This window comes from Pistacia vera, unplaced genomic scaffold (assembly GCF_008641045.1).
Source record: "Pistacia vera cultivar Batoury unplaced genomic scaffold, PisVer_v2 Contig274, whole genome shotgun sequence".
NCBI classification, from domain to species: domain Eukaryota; kingdom Viridiplantae; phylum Streptophyta; class Magnoliopsida; order Sapindales; family Anacardiaceae; genus Pistacia; species Pistacia vera.
In genome coordinates this window covers 291,190-312,646 of record NW_022196084.1, presented here as the reverse complement: position 1 = coordinate 312,646, position 21,457 = coordinate 291,190, and the positions used below count along the sequence as shown (strand labels likewise).

General features: G+C 35.1%; 4 protein-coding genes across 4 annotated transcripts; 2 read left to right on the top strand and 2 right to left on the bottom strand.

The window, feature by feature from the left end:
• The first annotated feature begins 1,148 nt into the window (after nt 1-1,148).
• On the top strand, nt 1,149-2,748 carry LOC116133766 (BAHD acyltransferase DCR). The gene has a single exon (XM_031419456.1). It carries the CDS (start codon nt 1,228-1,230, stop codon nt 2,635-2,637), a length of 1,410 nt encoding a protein of 469 aa, XP_031275316.1. The 5' UTR covers nt 1,149-1,227; the 3' UTR covers nt 2,638-2,748.
• A 1,704-nt stretch (nt 2,749-4,452) lies between these two features.
• LOC116133765 (sulfoquinovosyl transferase SQD2-like) lies at nt 4,453-10,027 on the bottom strand. The gene is made up of 11 exons (XM_031419455.1): nt 9,509-10,027; nt 8,229-8,295; nt 7,763-7,833; nt 7,061-7,178; nt 6,867-6,940; nt 6,607-6,662; nt 6,407-6,490; nt 6,128-6,215; nt 5,968-6,045; nt 5,502-5,558; nt 4,453-5,146 (listed from the first exon to the last, which is right to left on the bottom strand). The coding sequence occupies exons 1-11, from the start codon at nt 9,868-9,870 to the stop codon at nt 4,651-4,653; spliced, it is 1,551 nt and encodes a 516-aa protein (XP_031275315.1). The 5' UTR covers nt 9,871-10,027; the 3' UTR covers nt 4,453-4,650.
• Nucleotides 10,028-15,172: 5,145 nt separating this feature from the next.
• LOC116133771 (josephin-like protein) lies at nt 15,173-16,456 on the top strand. Its single transcript, XM_031419460.1, has one exon. It carries the CDS (start codon nt 15,349-15,351, stop codon nt 15,739-15,741), a length of 393 nt encoding a protein of 130 aa, XP_031275320.1. The 5' UTR covers nt 15,173-15,348; the 3' UTR covers nt 15,742-16,456.
• A 442-nt stretch (nt 16,457-16,898) lies between these two features.
• LOC116133764 (putative tRNA (cytidine(32)/guanosine(34)-2'-O)-methyltransferase) lies at nt 16,899-21,304 on the bottom strand. The gene is made up of 12 exons (XM_031419454.1): nt 21,198-21,304; nt 20,657-20,713; nt 20,472-20,565; nt 20,217-20,266; nt 19,917-19,966; nt 19,209-19,317; nt 19,012-19,072; nt 18,848-18,900; nt 18,674-18,766; nt 18,194-18,257; nt 17,963-18,070; nt 16,899-17,268 (listed from the first exon to the last, which is right to left on the bottom strand). The coding sequence occupies exons 2-12, from the start codon at nt 20,681-20,683 to the stop codon at nt 17,027-17,029; spliced, it is 951 nt and encodes a 316-aa protein (XP_031275314.1). The 5' UTR covers nt 20,684-20,713; nt 21,198-21,304; the 3' UTR covers nt 16,899-17,026.
• Nucleotides 21,305-21,457: the final 153 nt, after the last annotated feature.

Genomic DNA, 21,457 nt, shown 5'->3' with positions numbered 1-21,457 from the left:
CATGAATATTTAGTGCGATGTTTGATATTCACATCTCCAATCATAAATGTTCTTGAATCTGTTGACTAACTTTGAACGACTCAACCTTTTCCTTATTTTCAACTTTATTTCACGTCATTTTTGTTATTTTTCATCAATATATTACGGATTAATAACTTCATCGTAATATTATTACCATCTGAGGTGGAATATCTAGTAGATAAATTCATGATCAGACTGATAGTGAGAAACCTAAACGCGAACATATTAATTTAAAATAATTATAACTTTTAATTTGAAAAGAGTCACGGGATCCATAAGTTACCAACGGAAAACTAATTTCGAACCTAACGATGTGGCAACTTAATCCCCTAGTTGGGGGTCGTTTTTTAGGCCAAAATCTATTGTTTCGACGTGTTTCGAAGTCGTTTAAGTTTTCTAAATGTTTTTTCTATCTTATATAATTAGTCAACGTGATGATTTCTTCTTTTAATTAATTTCATGTTTTATTAGGATTTTATTCTTTATTTAATTGAGATTCTTGTTAGAGTTAGTTATCACCATTTATATAAACATATTATTTGTTTATTTATTTTTAAGATATTGAATTATTTTTCATATTTACCTTCAAACTTATTATAATTAAGTTTATTTGATTGAGACTTGTTTATCAACAACGTGGCAAGTACCGGCCTATTTTTACACAACTCACTGTGTCAATATGTATACTCTGTTTTCATTACCATTTACAAGTTGAACAGTACCGTTTCCCTACAAATGAAAGATCTTGGCACATGACAAGGATGTTGAAAACAAGGTGGAAACAATTCACGAGTTGGGATTCGATTGAATCAGTGAATTCCTATGGAGTTTGCTAAATTCGCAGGTCTTAAAGATCTTTGCTTTGTTTATTACAGAGTTGCAGTAGCCCAAACTTCAATATTAACTTGATGACATGGGTCATTCACCTCCACAACCACAGTGTCTCTTCTTCTACACAAACATCATGCACTCTCTTTCATACATCTTCTGTTTCTAAATTTTATTATTAAATTAAATTTAATAAACTAATGGATATGGCGACACAGTACTATACCTACAACAACTACCACCTGTTAAGTTCATGAATCCAACCTCCCCTCCTCCTCCTATATAAACCCCAACCGATTTATCAAAACCACACACACAAATTCACTGATTCTTCTCTTCTCCATCTCCAGTGAAGAAATTTAACTATAACGAAACACAATGCCTTCTTCTTCAACTTGTGTTGTCTCCAAATGCACCATATACCCAGATCAAAAATCAAGAATCAAAACATTAAGGCTTTCTGTTTCTGATCTTCCTATGCTCTCTTGTCAATACATACAGAAAGGCGTTCTTCTCTCAAATCCTCCTTATTCGTTTACCCAACTCATTTCTTTACTCAAACAATCTCTCTCCACCACTCTTTCTCACTTCCCTGCTATGGCCGGCCGTCTCATTACTAACTCTGAAGGCCATGTCAGCATCATCTGTAACGACGCGGGAATCGACTTCATTGAAGCGAAAGCTACTTTTTTGAATACTCATAATCTTCTGTCCCCGCTCGATGTCCCTGATTGTTTTAAAGAGTTCTTTACTTATGACAGAACACTCAGTTACGCCGGCCACAACAAGCCGTTAGCCGCCGTTCAAGTAACCGAGCTGGCTGACGGTGTTTTCATTGGCTGTACCGTTAATCATGCCGTTACTGACGGCACTTCGTTCTGGCATTTCTTTAATACATTTGCTGAAATTTGCAAAGGAGTGAAAAAAATCTCGAAATCTCCAGACCTTTCTCGTGACACCGTGTTTGACTCACCGGCCGTGCTGAAATTCCCCGCCGGTGGCCCCAAAGTTACTTTCTCCGGCAACGAGCCGTTGCGGGAAAGGATTTTTAATTTCAGCAGAGAAGCTATTTTGAAAATGAAATTCAGAGCCAATAACGGAATTTTGAAAAATAAACCGGCAAATTCCGAGATTATGGGGAAGCAAAGTAACGACAGTTGGATAACCGTTAACGGAGAGATAACGTCCGCTCTGGAGAGTTTATTAAAAAACAATTCAAACCGTACGGCGGAGATTTCCTCGTTTCAGTCATTATGCGCGCAGCTGTGGAGGTCCGTGACACGCGTGAGGAAACTGGCGCCAAGTAAGACGACAACGTTCCGCATGGCTGTGAACTGTCGACACAGGCTGGAGCCGAGACTGGACCCACACTACTTTGGCAACGCGATACAGAGCATCCCGACCTTTGCTCCAGCCGGGGAGCTCTTGTCACGTGACTTGTCGTGGGGAGCCGATATGCTACACAAGAACGTGATAGCTCACGACGACGCTACGGTGCGGCGAGGTGTAGCGGATTGGGAGAGGAACCCGAGACTGTTCCCGCTAGGGAACTTCGACGGTGCATCAATCACGATGGGGAGCTCACCGAGATTCCCGATGTATAATAATGATTTTGGGTGGGGCCGACCTTTGGCGGTTAGGAGTGGTAGGGCCAACAAATTCGATGGGAAGATCTCGGCGTTTCCTGGAAGAGAAGGAAACGGGAGCGTTGATCTTGAGGTTGTGTTGGCGCCTGAAACTATGTTGGGGCTTGAGAATGATTTGGAATTCATGCAGTATGTTTCATAATGGGATTTCTATAATATTCTGAAAGCAAATATCAAGCCTTGAGCTTGAGTCTTTCTTTGTGTGTAATCTATCTGCTATGATTTTAAATTAAAAGTTTGATATTTTTCAAAAGCTCTGTGGTTCATACGATCTACCCAGAAATTTGAGAGGTGATTTGAACTTGGTAAATGGCAATGGCTCTATTTACCATTTGCACCCAAGTATGAAGTTGAACTCTCCGCGGTCATAGTGATATGCGACTGCAGCAAGGACTGACCAAGAAATTAAACCTCAAAATTTAATGTTTTACTGTTTACCAGTAAGCTATGAACACTCTGTTTCACTTCAAAGTTCAGAACAACTCTTCACTTAAAATGGTCTATCTCATAAGAATCCTGCGATTGAACTCCTTTACTCATTTTAGAAATCCTAACTTTTTCCGCTAACTTCTTCCCTCTTTAATTCCTTAAAAAGATTGGATTAAGAAATTGAAGAACAGAAGAAGAATCGATAATGCTATAAAATCTTTGATCTCTTATCCAGACTTCCAGCTAATCTGCTAAGAGTTCATATATTTTTCAAAGTTTTTCGATTTCATAATACAAAAGATTTTCATTTTTTATATAAATCAATAGATAAAAACGGGGCAAAAAAAGCACTACTGGTATTATTTTTGTTGAGGCTTAAATGGTGTATATTTTCCCTTATTAAAATTATAATATAAGTCATTGAACGCACTAAACTGCTTCTCTGGTAACACACCAGCAAGATCTTTCATGGTGAAGTTCATACCGATGCCAGTAGGAACTGAAATCAGAAGAGACCAAAGGGCAATTGTTAATCTGGCAATTGTTAGAAGAGCAGTAGCGTAGAAGAAGGTGGAACAGCAACCATAAGGTGTGGCCCAGCTGGTAACTGGGTTTCAAGTGAGACGAACTGGGTTTCAAGTGAGACGAACTTTACCTATAATGTCAGGGATTCAAATCGGTGCTGAAAGCACCTTGTGGTACTTACCTGAGCCCTAAATGGGATTAGTCTCATACCTTCGGTATGGGATGGAGAGACATGAAACTTTCACAAAAAATAAATAAATAAATAAATAATGAGTTACAACAGCAAGAGAAGGAACTTGAAGCGGGAAATAAGTTTTGGAAATAGAGGAGTTAAGTTTGGCAGCTAATTGAGAAAAATGAAAAATTAAATTAGGACCATTGAATAAGGTGGTCCTAATTTAATAAAGGAGCTAAGTTTGACAGCTAGAAGAAGGTGGAACAGCAACCATGAGGTGTAACCCAACTGGTAACTAGGTTTCAAGTGAGACGAACTTTACCTGTAATGTCAGGGATTCGAATCGGTGCTGAAAGCACCTTGTGGTACTTACCTGAACCCTGAATGGGATTAGTCTCATACCTTTAAGTATGGGGAGACATGAGACTTTCACCAAAAAAAAAAATGAGGTACAACAGCAAGAGAAGGAACTTGAAGCCGGAAATAAGTTTTGGAAATAGAGGAGTTAAGTTTTGCAGCTAATTGAGAAAAATGAAAAATTAAATTAGGACCATTGAATTTTTTATCTGATACTTAAAAAGAGATACTTATCTTAGGATTATGTTGATCGACAAATTTTATCAAACCCCTAAAAGATGAAGTCCATGAAGCTAGAACAGAGAAGAATTTGTTTGGCAGATTTGACTTATCTATAGAGATTTTAGTTTGCTACTTACAAATTTGTTTGTTACCGGAAACTTTGTGCAGCATAATACCAAGGGACTAACAGGTTAGAAATGCTGTAGAAATTAACTAGGATGCTTATTAAGCCAAAGCTGACATTCAAATGAATGGAATGTTGCATTGGGAACAGCATAACTAACCACATATTTCACAGCCCAAAAACACAGACAACCAATCAATAATATCACAATTAATCAACCAGACGCACCCCCCTAATGGGCTTTCTTTTAAGCCCAAAGAAAGTTTACAATGACAACTGATTCCTGAGAAGTTTGCTGAAGAATCCTTTGGGATGTTTCTGCATCAACTGTAGTTGATTTCTGCTGCTGGAAAGATACGTTTTGCCAGCCATTGTAAAGGACTCAATAGCTGCGCTCTCTTCTTTTGCCAGAACCAAATCGCAGCGTTATATTGTTCGTTGCGTATCTTGCTAGTGGCTGCCTTCCAGTCATACTTCTCCGTTTCCTGACGTGCGGCTTTCCCCATAGTTTCTCTCAATTCTTTGTTGTGCAACAGAGGCTCCAATTTACTCAAACAGTCTTCCAGGTCGCCTGGATTAAAGAGATAGCCAGTTTTGCCCTCCTGATCATCAGGAATAATATCAGGGATTCCTCCAGCACGAGCTCCCACCACAGGAATTCCCGAAGACATGGCCTCCAAAACTACTAGTCCAAGTGTCTCAGATTCTGAAGGCATCACGAAAACATCCCCACTAGCATATGCCTGGGATAGCTCTTCACCTTGTAGCATTCCAGTAAACACTGCAGGCATGCCAGTGAACATTTTTTCCAGTTCCTCCCTGTGGAAAAAGAAGCCATGTTTTGTAACTTGACACGCATGGGATTTGAAACATTCTTAATTTCAGACTAATGATATAATCAATATCACATAAGAATATGCCAAAAGAAACATCTAGTTTTGAATAATATCTCTTGATCAAGTAAGATCAACTTAAACTATTTTCATCATTCTTTGGGTTACATGAGCTCGGTTCCTGAAATGATATGTTGAAATGGGCGAGGTCAAGTTAAAGCAGTCAACATATCCAGTTAGGTTCCCAGGTTATAATATGCACTTTATCTTGTAAGCTAATATTGGCTTAGAGAATGGCCTTCAAAGGAAAATGAGTGAGTATGCATGTATGAATTGATTACCTGTATGGACCATCTCCAATAAAAGCAATCCGGGCTTCTGGAAGTCTATCCATGACCCTGTGAAATCATGTACTCCAACTGTCAAGGGGTTGTAAGATAATAATCACAAACAACATTTACAAAGAACAAAGAGCTATCATGACATTCATGAGTGAGGTCGCTAACCAAAGAAATTTCAGCTGAAACTCGATCCATAAAAAAGAAAGGAGATTATAAAATGGCTACACAAATCTGATGGATATCAAATTTTCAAGGTCAGTGTAGTTTTGGTGGACAAGAGGTGTAAAGCAAACAAATGAGTAGCCGCTTACTCAAGTAAGTCCCACCAGCTCATGTTATGTCCTGAACATTTAATAATGGGCGCAAAAACTAACTAATCTTTATTTCAACAAATAATTAGAAAAAGAGACTAATTTGGAGGAGAAAATTAGCAACAATACATGTTTGCATGACTGAGGAATACTACCTTTTGAGAAAATCCAAACTCTTTTCCACTCCAAGTCGGCCAACATGGACTATTAATGGTTTCTCAGGTTCACCATTGCTGTTTAGATCAAAACATATGGTAATAAGAAAAGTTCCTGGAGAAAGGCTAGAATGGACGTTAAAGATTATGAGGGTTATACCTTAGTCTCAATCTCATTTCATGAGAGCGGTAACGTGGGTTGAAGCTTTCAGAATCTACACCCTTATTCCAAAGACGAATCTTATTAGCTGAAATAAAGAAATAGCAAGTTAGTTATGGATACTGTTGAATTGACACAGATTATAGCTGTCTAGTCAACATATGATAAACATTCAGGGAACAACTCCAAACGAAAATGAGCAAATGTATTTGATGCATAATTCTAGATTCAGTTTCTGCAAGGCAGTATTTTACTAAGGTACAGTTCACATGTATTCACCTGCTGTCACCCTAGCTGCTTCAAGATCCTTTGCAATGGCAGCTGATGGAACCAATGTAAGATCAGCTGCTCTATGAAGAAATTCTGAAAATGAAGACCAAGTTGTTAGAAAAATGCATACAAATAAAAATAATTAAAAAAAAAAAAAAAAAAATCATCATATGGTCTTAAGAGTGGGGAAAAAAAAAAAAACAGCTTACTTATAACCAACCACATAGGTGTCACCAGCCAACTAAAAGTGTATCTTGGGATATATCTGCAGATTTAAAAAAGAAAAAAGTTTAATCCTACCCCTAAACAATAATTTACATATGTAGAGAAATCAGGCACATGTCATATGCTAATTTAAGAAATTGATAAGTTTTCTACTCATTTAATTGTATTAAATTAATTCATAACAGCGTGTGCATGCAAGTAAGGAAATTATTTTACCGTAAAAATAGAAGAGAATTAAACTCACACTGGAACATGAGTGTGATATGACATGACAATTGGTACACACAATAGTTTTGCAATGATCAGAGCACCAAAAACCTACAAAAGTTAGAAAATGTCAGCCATGTCCCAAATATTCTAGTTCTGCCATTTGTTCTTCTTGAAAAGAGATCATAAGAATCAACACTCAAGAGAAACCATTAGTCATTACAAACTTACCATGATCCCAGGTGAAGATGCATGTATTATGTCAGGTTTAAACCGAGCAACCTCTGAAATTATTCTGGGACTAAGTGCTAGGGAAAGAGGCACTTTCTGGTACCAAGGGCAAGGGAAGCTGCAAAGAGGAGACGGAAAAATTGAGAGCCAAAAGGAATGGACAATTCTCAAAACCAAAAGCACTGCCACATAACAGAAGTATGTGCACAGGCTCCTAAGTCAAGCAGTTCTAGCAGTCTGCTAGAAACAGACAGTAAAGAAAGATAATAGAAGATAGATCACACAAAACGGTAATCACCAAACATTGATTAAGAAAATTACCAATTGCTGTCATGTGAGAATGCTGAACTCGTTATTAACTATATTCACATATAAAAAGCACTTATTATATTTTTATTAATCTAGTGATTCTCCAAACAATGGGATCACATCTTTGTTGCAATTTAAGAGAACAAAAAAGATCTTTTATTTTGTTTTATTGTTCTTCCTGTTTTCTGATGCTTACAAAATTAACTTTCTCAAGTAGTTAATGAAGTAGGTTGGAGAAACAACTCACTTTTCTACTTTTAAATATCTAAGGTTTGAGTCTCTAGGTCAGCATTTTCAATACTTTTATTAATTGCAAATTAGTCTTTTGCCTCTGAAGGGACACATAAGAAAATGTTCCAAATGAGGAAATAATGACATTTAATTTAAAATAACCTCCGTGAGCCAATCAATTTTGCTCCATAAAACTCCTGGGGCACTCCTTCATGTGTTGTCACAACCATTACCTATGCATGCAATCAATCAGCAGATAGTTAGTTTATCATGAGAAGAATTTTTTACAAGCTATATGAAATTTTGATGTGGGGTTTGAAAAGGCCAGCTGACAGCTTGGCTTGGAATGGCAATGGACTCAGGAGCTTGAGCCACTCTGAGCTCAGTTAGGCTCTTTGTCGTTTGAATCATTATTTTTTCAAAGGTTATTGTTGCAATTTGAATTAAAACCACATCTGAGAAAATCAAGGGTCAACAAACAATATGATCACATTCCAGATACATAAGTTCATTGATCTGCATAAACTTGCAGTAGGGCTCAAGTAAGTCTTGTCTTGTGCATCATAGAAACTACTCTCATAAACATGAAAGTCAACAATAACCAGATGCAGGTTTGTGAAAAATGTACCTCATCTCCCATTTCACGTAAATATCTAATAAAATTCTGGAAACGGTTCTTATATCCTGAAACATATCTGCAAAATCAAGAGGTATAACTTTCAGAATTTTAACATTCAGTTAACAGGATAAACAGAAAATAGAAATAGAATCCATCTACATATAAAACTGAAACAGTTAACAGGATAAACAACACAAATGAAAAAATATATAACCTGATTTTAGTCATGCACTAGACGCTTCATCTCTTTTCACTAAAGCACATTTTAAAATTTCTTTGCCCTTTTTATAAGGTTATTTTGAAATGATAAGCGTTCTGTCTACACAATTTCAAAGACATAGTGTGCCTAGGACATCTTAAGTTTAATTTAAAGTCTAAATATTCTACATTGACAATGTAATGTCATCTCTAAAGCATTTTTCCCAAATCTGAAGATACTTCAGATTTCTTACAGGATCAAAATCTTTTTCCTGACATCATATTATTTCATAGACTTATATTCAATGTAGCGTCTCTACACTTATGCGGAAACTTCCCACTCTGATGCACAGAGGAAAGTTTCAGGGAAGTGCAGATATCATCTGCAGCAAGCAGTGGTCCTAAAATTAAGAAGAATAGCAGAGTTAATACTCAGCAGTCAGCAATTTTCAGAATGACCATCAATTACTATTCATCTGGCTTAAGGACTGAGATCTAATACCAGTTACATAAACTACAAGTTCCTCATACTAAACCCCAAGAGGAGTACATTCCAGAAACATAAAAATAAAAATTATCTATCATAACCACAGATTAACCAACAATTCGTAACTTGTATAACAAACACTCCACATGATAAAGCAGCCTAGAGGTCAAAGCTAACCCAATTACCAGTAAACCAACATTTTCAGAGTCAGAATACATAAAAAAACCAAACCAAAAAGTACAAGATTGATAAAAATTTAATCATGCAACATTGGATTGATCACCAGTTGAACTTGAAACCAGTGGGAGCTGGCATAGTACACTAGACAACTGTTACAAGAACAACAGCCACTAAAAGTAACTCCTAGTTATTGACGAAAGTTATTGACATATGAAAAAAACTTATAACTAACCGAACCAAAACCAACAAAACAGAAAACAGAAATAACAAGAATTGAAATCATGAAAGCAAACTAACCCAGAACTTAAATTCCAACAATTAAACGGGAGAGCTATGTTATTAAGAACATTGAAGCAATTCAAACCAAAGGGTATCTTTAATTTGCAATAAAAGGACAAAAGAAGCCGAGAAAAAGAAAACTCACGCAAATGGAGAAGGCTCAACAAAGAGAGCAATACGACGAGGCCTAGCATTGTTCTCTGAGTCAATCAAAGGAGGATTCTCTTCCTCTTCTTCTCTGACCTCTGTAATAGTCATATTGTCGTTGTTATTATTGTTATTATCAGCTTTAACAAGAACAAGTTGTTTCCTTCTCCCAATTCTCGGACTACTAGCACTTAAAAAATCAAAACTTCTGCAAGTCAAAGAAATGGGTTTTGTTCTTGAAGAAGTAAAAGAAGAAACTTGAAAAGAAAAAGAAGAGTTTGAAGAAGAAGGAATAGAGTTAGAGCACAAGTACGGAGGATGGAGAGAGGGATTTATAGAGAGAGAATAACAAGGAGTCATGACGATTGATGAAGCAAGTATCAAATAGGATATAGAAATTGTTTAATGATTAATAACTTGTTAAAGATTTAGACGGAATCTGCAGAATTTGAAGAGTACAGAAAGAACGGATATTCTTTGAAAGGCGGGAGTGAGAAAGGTATCAAATTGAAGGAGTTTCAGTATATGCTTATTGGGTGCCTGTCCCTGGGTGATGGCGTGACGCCTTTCTCCTATAATACCATGGGGAAACCAATCACCAACTCATTACCCTAATCTTCTTATAATCTTTTCTAGATTATAAAAAAATAACTAAATTATGCTTCTTATAAAGATAATATTAAGCATGTGCCATATATTAGCAAAAACTTTAATCTAAGCTAAGTTCGAAGTATGTTTCAACAAGAGAGATGAAGGCATTGGGTCTGTTTGTTTGTCCCTTCTTCACTGCCAGGTGTAACTCCGATGCCTCTTATTACCCACAAGTTGGGATTTTCAGGATAACCCATTTTTGTATTTTTTTCTATTTGAAGTTTTTATCATAAAAGCTTTTGCAGTATGACGGATAATGTTTGGACCAGTTTACGTACATTTTAATTAATCTTTTGAGATTTTAGAATTATCAATTGTACAAAAACTCTAACAACCACCCTATTAGTAATCGATTTAAAAGGGATTGTCGATTTTCAAGAGAGTTTGAGTTTTTTTTTATTTCTTGTTTAAAAAGTAAATCGGTTATGTGAATCCATATTTCTTCACTTAAATGATGTTCAAATTGGGTTATGTGATAGCGATTGAATGAAATTTTCATCAACAATTTGAAGAATGATTATTGGCTTTTTGTGAGTCAAATTGAGGCATATGGGTTGTATATGAATCTGAGAATAATGAAATATTCCAGTGAATATACTTTACTTTGATTTCTTGATCATCTTCTGAAACACACTAATATTTCATCTATCCAATGCTAATATGATCTTCCTCATTTAAATATTGTTGACTACTTATTATACTCAACCAAGTTTTATCAAGTAATGAAGATTGGGCGGCCATTTTTTGGATTATCTAAATACACATGTGTTGTTTTGTACTGTAAACCGTAAAGAACTTACGTTTGAGGTCATCAGTTTTGTTTATTTAAGTATCATGTCGTATAAATTCCCCCTTATTTTTTTTTTTTTTTTTTTTTTTTTAATTATTATTTCGAGATATAACAACATATTGCAATTGTTTTTTGTAATGACCCCACTCATACAATTAAGCAAGTCTCTTATAATTAGAACTAGCTTAAGATAAATGAATTGAGTAGATGATTGTTTAGAGTAATCAAAGTATATAGGATAGTAATCATCATTGGATGACCTTATAGTAAAATAGTAAAAAGAGGTTTTATGATCTTCTGAGTTTAACACTGTTGTGCGGTTAATCTGAAAAAGATAATTCCTCATTAGGAGAGAAGATATTTAGATTTGTTTAATTTGGAAGGAAAATATTAAGATTGATTTAAATTCCAACTAAGGTAGCCGAAGATCATGCAACTTTCTAATCATACGTATTTAAATCTTACCTCAACTCTATCATATAAATTGGTGCTATTTAAAGCCATCACAACTTGTTTTCGAGGGCTAGACAATTGTTCTAAGCAAATTTTTCTAAGAATTATACTGTTCTTTGTAAGCTCTCAAAAATAATAAGATAACAGTGGATATAAACTCAAGTTTCAACTTGTCGAATTACTTTAAAAATCTCTCTACTATTTACTTTATTGTATTTATTATTCATCCACTGCTAGTTATTCGTAATTACACGCACATCCATTCCAGTTCTGACATGGTCAATCAGAATTCTCTGATTGATACAGATTTTTGTATCAATAGATACTAATAAAGGTGATTAGTTGAGATACATATAAACTGACCTGTACACTCCAATGATAAAAAAAAAAAAAAAAATGAAAGTATATAGGATTTTGATGTTTAAATCAAAAATCAAAATGAATCTCTTGCCAATTTTGTATTTTTAGTTTTAAATGTTGTGGCCCAGCTAGATTGAGAGTCTTGTTTAGTCTTTTAGCAGACTGATCCTCAAGGTGAGCCAGCCCAACAATGGTTTGGTTCCAACTAGGTGAACCAAATTTAATTTGGATCACCACTGGATCAGGTGGGTCCGATTAAGTCACGTGAATGAAACATATGACAGACAGATCGGATCCATTTTACAAATCTTGTCTTCCACGTCTCAAGAGTAAAGTCTTCATGTTTTAATATTATAAATCTCAACTTTTGAATCTCATTTCTCTTAAGGGTGCGTTTGGTTGAGAGGGCATTCCACGTTATTCTAATAATATCATATTATATTATTTACGTTATTTTGTTTAATTGTCGAGTAATATAAAATTATAATAATCTTAATCATTGTCGATTATATAAATGATAATCTAATTATTATCAAGTATTTTGAGATTACTTGATAATTTTATTATTGTTATAATTTTATTATTGTTATAATTTTATCTCTTATTAATAATTTTTTTAAAACATTAATATCCTTAGGTCCATTTGTTTTGTTATTTTGGATATGATTTTGGGAATAATATTAAGTAGTTGAATAGGGAAGTATTACGAGGTAAAATTTAAAAATTAACAAAAAAAAACCCCTAGGTTTGCTAATTTAACTAAACACCTCAATATATAAAATTTTTGTAAAATGACAAAAACACCCCCACCCATCCACAATGCCAAATTCTGACCACCACCGTCGGAATTTGGCTGGCGTTATGACGCAAATTGGTCGAATCTGGCGGGTAGGGCGTTGATATGGCAAGGCCAGATCTGGCCGTCAACGGTCGCAAAAGTCCAGACCTGACCGTCACTAACGGTCATATCTACTGTGGATTTGGCCCAAAAAATGCCAGATCGGTGAATTACAAGCCAGTTTCAGTCATTTGTAGGCCCTTGTGATAGATTCTGGCTACCACCGATGGTGGTTGCCGAAATCTGGCAAGTATGGGTGGGTGGGGGTGTTTTTGTTAATTTTTAAACTTTTTTCTGGGGGTATTTAATGAAATTAATAAAGTTTAGGGGTCTAAAAGTAATTAAAATATATACTAATATTTCTCAAATAACAAAACAAATAAGTATTTTGGGAATAGGATTAGGAATATGAATAGAAATAATAAGCAAAGCCTTTGTTATCTAAATAATTTACAAGAATCTTCATGGACAATTTTAACCTTATCTACAAAATTTTTAAGATATTACTACTCTTATACTTCAACCAAATTACTTAAGACCACAACCAGATCAGCCCACCATTGTCGGCTGCCAGCCACCACCACCAGCAGTTGGCGGCTGGCCAGATCCTATTTGAAGAGTATGCTATTCTTACCAAGTTCCAGAGATTTCATATCCTATTTGAAATATTTTCTATTATAATCTTAAAAACATATTCATTGAAAGGAAGAAATTTAAGTACCTATAGTGTTTCAAATTGCAAAGCAAGAATATAACTACAACTAAATTTTTCTTCAAAGAAGAGGAAATTATTACAACTAAAATCTTAAAATGGGATAAATTTAGAATTGGGGTCAAGAAAAATAAAAAGTGGGTGCCAATAGGCATTACTCTTTCTCTTTAAATATGAATACACTATACATTTCGTCATCTAATGTACTTTTAATCACCTAGATTTATTTATGTAAATTCCCATTACTTTTCTTGTTGCTTGAACCATAACCAGAAGTCCATAATCTGAGAATTTTGGTCCAACTACGGCACTCATGGCTGCCAATAAGTTTTTAGTATTATTTCATTAATCAATGGTCACCTACACGGACCACCATCTTCTGATAATTAACTACATGATATGGACCAAAAGAAAAATCGATTTCCAGCCATATACACTCCTCCCTTCTGTTGTCATTTTCTTCGCATGATATTTTCAGCACACTATTACAGAGTCACAAAATTAAAAGAAAACTCAAAGCATTAATTTCTTGCCAACCATTCAGTCCATGTTTTGGATGAAGAGTCTAAAGTCCTTCACGTTTTACACTGCATGTAAACATAAAATGACAAGAACATTGCTATTTGGAAATGGTAGCTAGCTATAGCTTGACTGTGAATATGAATGGTTAAACCTGATACACATCTGGGATATCCTTTAAGCTGCTGTCTGCTAGTCAAAAAACACATCCTGGCAAATAGATAGTTCAACAGGAATATTTTTCATTTTTCTTCTGTAAAAGTGGTAAACAGAATTAAAGTTATAAAGAGATAAGTTGAAGTTCCCTAATATTCACGCCAAGGCCAAGCCATACCTCAACCTCATATTCAAATAGATTCCCTCTCTTTTCAGTTTTCTCATCAAAACATGGACCATCTCCCACTTCTAATTCCAGAAGAGAATCAAGAAACATGACAAACAAAAGAAAATAGTAGGCCCTCAGGCTCCTCAAAAGCACCGCTCTTATAAAAGAGTATCACCTTATTGTCTATGTGTTGTCCCGTCTTCCTATTCTTTTTATTTCATTTTTTACTACTACTTACTTCAGTCTTAATTTCCCTTTTTTAATGGCTCCACCACTCTCTCCTTTTTTTGACCAACCCCAATTTCCCAGGTTTAATTTCTGCTATACCATAAGTCTACAAAGCTGGTGAATAGGCCAGCTTTGCCTATGTATTCTCCGAGAAAATTCCTATATGTATATATATTTTCCTTCTCACTTTTGACTTTTCATCATACTAAGTTGGAATTTAGTTTGTTAATTACACAAAAAATAAAGAAAGATCTTGAATTTGATACTTATATGTTTTTGAGACTATTGCAAGCAATAATAGATTAAGATCAAAAGAACTTAACTACCTATGGATGGTCAAGTGGTCCAATAAGAACTTTTGAATGTATTACTCAAGAGTTCCTGAATTTGAATCACTCTTCAGTTGCTAATAAAGGTAGCCACTAGAGCTTTTATCCGACCGATAATTTTAAGATCTCAGAGATTAGTTAAGATACATGTAAACTAGCCTGGACATTACCGGTTATCCAAAAAAAAAGACAAAAGATAAGAAGAACTTGGGGCATGTGATGATGAGTTTAGATTATAATTATTAAGGGTTTCGTAAAATGTAGGGCTACAGATAGGCCATGTGCATGGCTCATGCACGTATATGAATTAATTGAATGGTCTTCTAGGAAGGGACGAATTTTGATTTGATACCCTCTCTACAGTCAACTTGTTTTGAACAAGCATTAATATTTTCCACAAATTAACTCTCTGCCTATTCCTCATTTCAATGAGAAAACCCAATCCTTTCTTTTTATCTCTTTCTTCAGAGCTCTATTTTGCCCTTTACCCCTTTTATTTATTCATCAATAAATACTCCTTATAACCTTGCCAAACTGCCTTTCTTTCCGTTTCTTACTATCCCTCTCTTTCAAAAAAAGAAGACCCATTTCTTCTTCTTCTTCTTCACTTGGAACCCTCTTGCAAGCTCAAAAATGTCGAGTAGAGCGAGTAAGCGTGTGAGTTTCAGCCCTGATGTCAATGATAAACCAACGGTCTTTCTCAAACATGGAGGCAGTACAAGATCAGCCGGAAACAGGAGGCGAGTCATAGTTGGAATTTTCAGTTTTAGAGTACCCAGAAGTTCAAGATTTTCACCGGCAAGCTTACTCAGGCGTCTTGGTGCTAGAGTGGCGAGAGCTCTTCGTTTTGTGTCTACCCCAAAGAGGTCTTCACGTAAAGTTTCTTCATCCACTTTGCAAAGATCAAGGTCATTAGCAGACTCAATCGACTCTCATAGAGCTGAAGCTATAGAAGATTGCATCGAGTTCTTGAATACTTCGTCCTCCATGTCAAGATCAAACTCAGTTTCTGCAAGTTCTTGCTAGAACTTCTGCAGTGAATAGATAAACATGTAAGGGAAACGAACAGAGAGTATGATTTTAAGAAGTTTCTATTAGATGCCCTGTAAGTTTGACGCAGTAACAATCAGTGACCATAGCTCCATTGAAGCAACAGTTAACAAGGTTTCTTTTGGACAAGTTTGACCTGATCCAATTGAACCGCATCAAGCTCAAGTACAGAAAGAGGATCTCATAAGGTTGGTAAATTCTTATTTCAGTTGCAGAGGTCAAATAGCTTTCTGCATATTCTTTGAGAAAATTTTGCATGGTTTTGAAATTGTAAGAAAGGACCCAAATGGCTCATTGATTGTAAGAAGTTTTACTTAGATACAGGACAAGTAGCAGTAAACACGTTTTCTGATGCAATAATATTATACTTACAAATAAATCTTACAAAGATTTCCCACTATTACAAATATTTCCGTATAAAGTGGGATGTCAAAAAATGAATAGAAGAGTAAAACAAAAAATTAAACTCATTAAATCTATTATTCCATTCAATTTTTGTCACATCACTTTGTATAAAGATCTTTGTAAAATTTATTTATAAGTGTAGTATTACGATTTCTCTTTATTATGATTGCAATTATAGAACAAACTGTTAATTTTATGATAAGATGCTGTGCAGCTCTATTCATGCTTCATGCTTGTGCCAAGAGATGACTGCTTAGACATACTGTACGCCATGCTTTATATTTTCTTGAATCCTAAATGATGATACTAGGAGTCTATAGTATTATTAAAATAAAAAACTTCATGAACGTATAATGTTTTAACTGGATCACAACTCAGAGACACGGACATTAAAGAGGTGGGGCTGGGGCTGCCCAATTGTCGGCCTATCATACATAATATTCAAAGGAACCATCGCTACCAGCCTACCAGGACCATAAATGAAAACTCAAACGTTCAACGGTACATCCCAACTTGCTTAATAATACATCAAAACAGTCATAAGTCGATCACAAATCCTGTAACTCTAGCTAAAATAATGTTATGCATCTAATTTGATTAAATTCTAAATCCTATCAAGTTTATCTACTAGCTATATAATGAAATAGAAATATCTTTATGCTGACAATTTAGGGGACAGATAAACAATTATGGGTAGGAAAAGATTTTTTTTTTTTTTTTTTTTTTTTTTGTTTATACAACAAGAAAGGTATATAGTTTGCATCAAATAATTTTGGCGGTCCACATAATAACACAAATCTAACTGTTTCAAAATTTTCTGGCCCATAAATGAAAAAAGCAACAGTAAAAGGCATTATCAAGAATCCAAGGAAAGCTTTTCAAGCTCTCGGATACCTTGACTGGAAGCCTTTTTCATTTCAAGAGCTCTCTTATAAGGAGGGGCAATTGGGGGTTGTACAGGGTCCAAGCTCTGGTAGGTTCCTTCAGCAACTTTCGGCAGCGGATACGAACGGTCAGAATCATAGCCACTAAGGTCCCCGCAGGCTAAGAATGGGATGTACACCTTATTCGGCCCTTCCAACCCCCCACTACTGCAATCTGCCATGTGATAAGCACAAATTATATAACATTACCACTACATGAAACAAGAAAATTCGAGAAAGTAGGCTTTGCATAAAACTGAACATTCCATAATCGAAGAGTGCGGGTACTTTCTCATTATACAAAGTTTGACAATGAGAAAAGTACATTTTTTCTATTAGGCAAGGATGAATCGATAATCATACAAGAATCAACAGGAGTTATTCTGTATGAAATTAAACTAAACTAAGGCCAACAAAATAAATGAAATTACAAAATTGGTTGACGTGCAAACATATGGTGATACACGCAGAGGAACTCAAATTTCAACACTCCAAAAGTCTATGCTTTCATCATATGTATTTTTTTCTTGGACAACAATATATTTCCGCGGCACAATTTCAACATATAACAAAATCAACATATCTCAACTTAAACTTTCTTTAAGTCAATATTCTCAACTGGAATTTAAATCTGAAGCAAGTTTCAAGTTCTTAATTAATGATTCTCTAAAAGAACATAAATTTCAAACACAACATAAAAGCTTGAGGACTTTCTTCTCGGACAGAGATTGGATATAAATTCATGTCTTATATCTACATCTCAGCAGATAATGTGTCAAAAATTATTTCTTGAAAAATTGCATGCGCATGCCTATCAATACAATAAACTTCAGAACCTGAGTATAAAACAATGTTGTAAATACACTTACCTTGATCATCTCCTCCCCAGGGGCTTCCCACCTTTTCCAAAAGACGGTGCAGGTCTTTTGGGTTAAATCCTTCAGGAGGGGAATAATTTTCACAAACAGCAAATGCCTCTGCATGAAAGACAATTCAAGTTTAAGCTTTGAGTACAACAAACTGGGATCAAATCACTTTCTCCACACAGGCTACCACACTAAAAAACTGACAGAAATGATGGTACATTAGGGTAAACTTACCTATGCTGGAATTGCGACTGCTTTTTGGTTTTGCAAAGGTCACGACAGGAAAAAATAATTTCAACTGAAACATGAAACACAAATCAATAACTGCATTTGATGCCATCATGTTTATTTCAGAACTAATAAAGTTAAACAAAACAAAACCACAGCTAAAAACATATATATTCAGGTCTTTAGATTACATCGAAAGCTCATCAGCTGAAAGCACAAATAATTCTTTTTATGAATCAAGAACTTAAAAACTAAAGATATATATATATATATATATATAAATGAACTGCTATTATGTGAACAATCCATGACATGTGCATAATGTTAGACTTAAGTAATGTAATACCAATATTGATTCCGTGTGGTTATGGAGTAAGAAGATATATCACTACACAGTTATGCTAGAAACATTGAATCAGTAATGTAGGGAGTTGAACTAGAATGAGGAATAGTCCTAAACTGGAGTTTCAAAAAGTATACTTTCACCTGACAGTATAGGAGACTTGTATCTTTTCCACGAAATATCTTTGAAATAAATTTACCACCTTCTTTAAGTACATGGGTAACAATTGTTAAACCCTGCATAAAAGGCGGGCCAGCCCATATCAATCAAAAGTGAATTACAACAAAAGTTCACAAAGTAAATCCCTGTACACTTACAGCTAGTATGAGTTGGGATTGAACAAATTCATCCATGTCATGAAGGCCAGTGACTGCAAAATATCATTGAATACAGCACGCTTAAGAACATATGTAATGGCTCTGAAAGCAGTAATGGGTTGGTCCAGATAAAAGGTAGCCACAACAAAATAAAGCCATTTTACCATCAGGAGCACCATCGCACACAACCAAGTCAGCTTTGCAGCCGTCAAAATGTCTAATAACCTGTAAAAAGAAACGGCATAATAATAATCTTGAGTAGCTAAAATCATTTGGAACAAACATCAGACCTAAATGTTTACGTAGTTTCAACTGAAAGCTGTATCACAAGAAAGAAGCAATAAATGATGATAATCCTTACCACTTCAGCTGTTCGCGCATTAGTTATATCACCCTGCACTTGAATAACACCTTCAATTGGAGCCATAGGTTGCAAATCGATGGCCACAATGAGAGGAAGATCATTATCCCTACAATTTACAGTAAATGAAGTTATGTCTTGACCGGCAGGTAGTATGTATTTTGAAGAATATCAGATATTTAAATATTTTTCATAGTAGTATAACATGCATAGAATTCTGCACCATTGTCAAAGTGCCGATAACCCTAAGTAAAAAGAGTGTAGCTGATATATGGAAACTTCGTATCAAACGCTTATAGTATAGATTTTTCCTGGAACCTCTTGGATATTCCATTAGTGAGGGTTCTCAAATGAGGAATTGTGAAATGCAAATATCACCCTCTGAAGTTTCACATGACTAAAGAGGATCTATCTTGAAAAGTTACAAAAATTTATCAAAACAGAGGAAAGGACTAAGAATAGAGTATATCTTTGAAAATTTCAAAATGCATCCAACTCAAAATTTTTTCAGAAATTCACACATACAAACGCAAGAGTGAGAAAAATATGCAAACACCTAAGATTGTTATTTCATAAAGCCATAACACATTTCATTGAATTACATAATGTGCGTTTATTCAACTTCCATTCTGTATTAGGCAAAGAATCAATCTCAACATGAAACTTGCTCCCAAACCTGGAAAGGAAATTTCACAAGACGAGAATTACCTTGAATCAGGCGAAAACTTTGCTGGGAGATATAATTTACGACTCAAAACCTACACATGAGAAGTGAACATGACTTAGTCAATTTCAAACAACAAGACCACAAGACATGCAGTGTTTGTCGTGGCTTACATTGAAGGTAAGGGAGAAGCAATAGCTAATAAACCATGTCAATGTTGAATAATTCAAATATAAAAAAATCAAACATCAACTATTGAGAGATACGCATGTATGCATGCTATTCGACACCTATATGTGAAGCAATGTATAAGCCAATATGATAATCATTCAAAACAGTCGTACCTGACTCCAGCTACCAGGGGCAGCACATAAATCTACCACACGTTTCACTCCTGCAAATGACATTGTTTTTAAACTGAAGGTGAACACTTTACAACTCATAATTTAATATCTTTTCAGAAGGTTGCGTTTAGTAAAAATAGATATTAAGCAAAGACATAGAAATTATCAAACTTCCATCCATTTAGATATAATCTTCTCCATAGAGATAACAGAAAGGAATCAACTAGAAGTAGAGAGAGCACAGAGAGGATCTACCTTCAAATATATTGAATTCTTCATCTATCTGAAGGAGCTTAAAAGCACTTCTAGCCCGCCAACCTTCTTCTTTTGCTTTTCGATAATAGATATCCTGCAAACCAACCAGTTTATTAGTAAAAGTTCCAAAGTGAAAAATCCAGAGAAAAGCATGATATTAAATTCCAAAAGGAATGAAAATCTACCCTCTTGTCCCTCGAAGCCTTGCCCATGTTTTAAGCTCCTGGTGTAAAAGAAAACTCCTAAAACCAGAGTCAAACGCAAATAGCTCATAATTTATATAAATAAACGAAGCAAGAGTAAAAATTTCCTACTTGTTTATAAGTATCAGAACCAGTTGAAAATAATTCTTTCGACAACCAATTCTCTTTTTTTGTTACAACTGAGCATTCATTCTGACTTCAGTCAACAACTATATATTTTCATTTATATACTCGATTAAATCCCTATTTTTGATACTTCCTATAACGGATGCTTAATAAAACAAGTTCTTTTCAGTCTTTTCTTCGAACAGCTCGAATGCATATTACTGAATCACTGTCTAACTACTTAAATTTCAACAAAGACAGAGAATACCAAATCAGATACACATGGGAAACCTAAATATACAATGCGTCTAAAAAAAATCTTAATAATTTCACTCACAAGGCAGCTTGAGGAAAAAAAAAAGGCAAGAAGAGATTTAATTAGAAATTGTGGGAGATTCAGTTGGGTTGTAATACATACTTCTAAAAGTTCTCTTCCTTCTTTGGAGCAGTAAAGTTCTTCGAAAACACAGAAAGCAAGCCTCGCATATAAGCGAAGACGGCGACGGTTGTTGCAAGTTACAAAAACAACCAAAAATGATCACTTGTAATGATAATCAGAAACACGGTAGTTTGAATAAATAACCACTTTCGCTATTCTGAAAAAATAACCACATAAACGGTCATTTGGATAAATAACCACTTTCACTCGTAACGGGAAATTACCATTTCGCTTGTTTA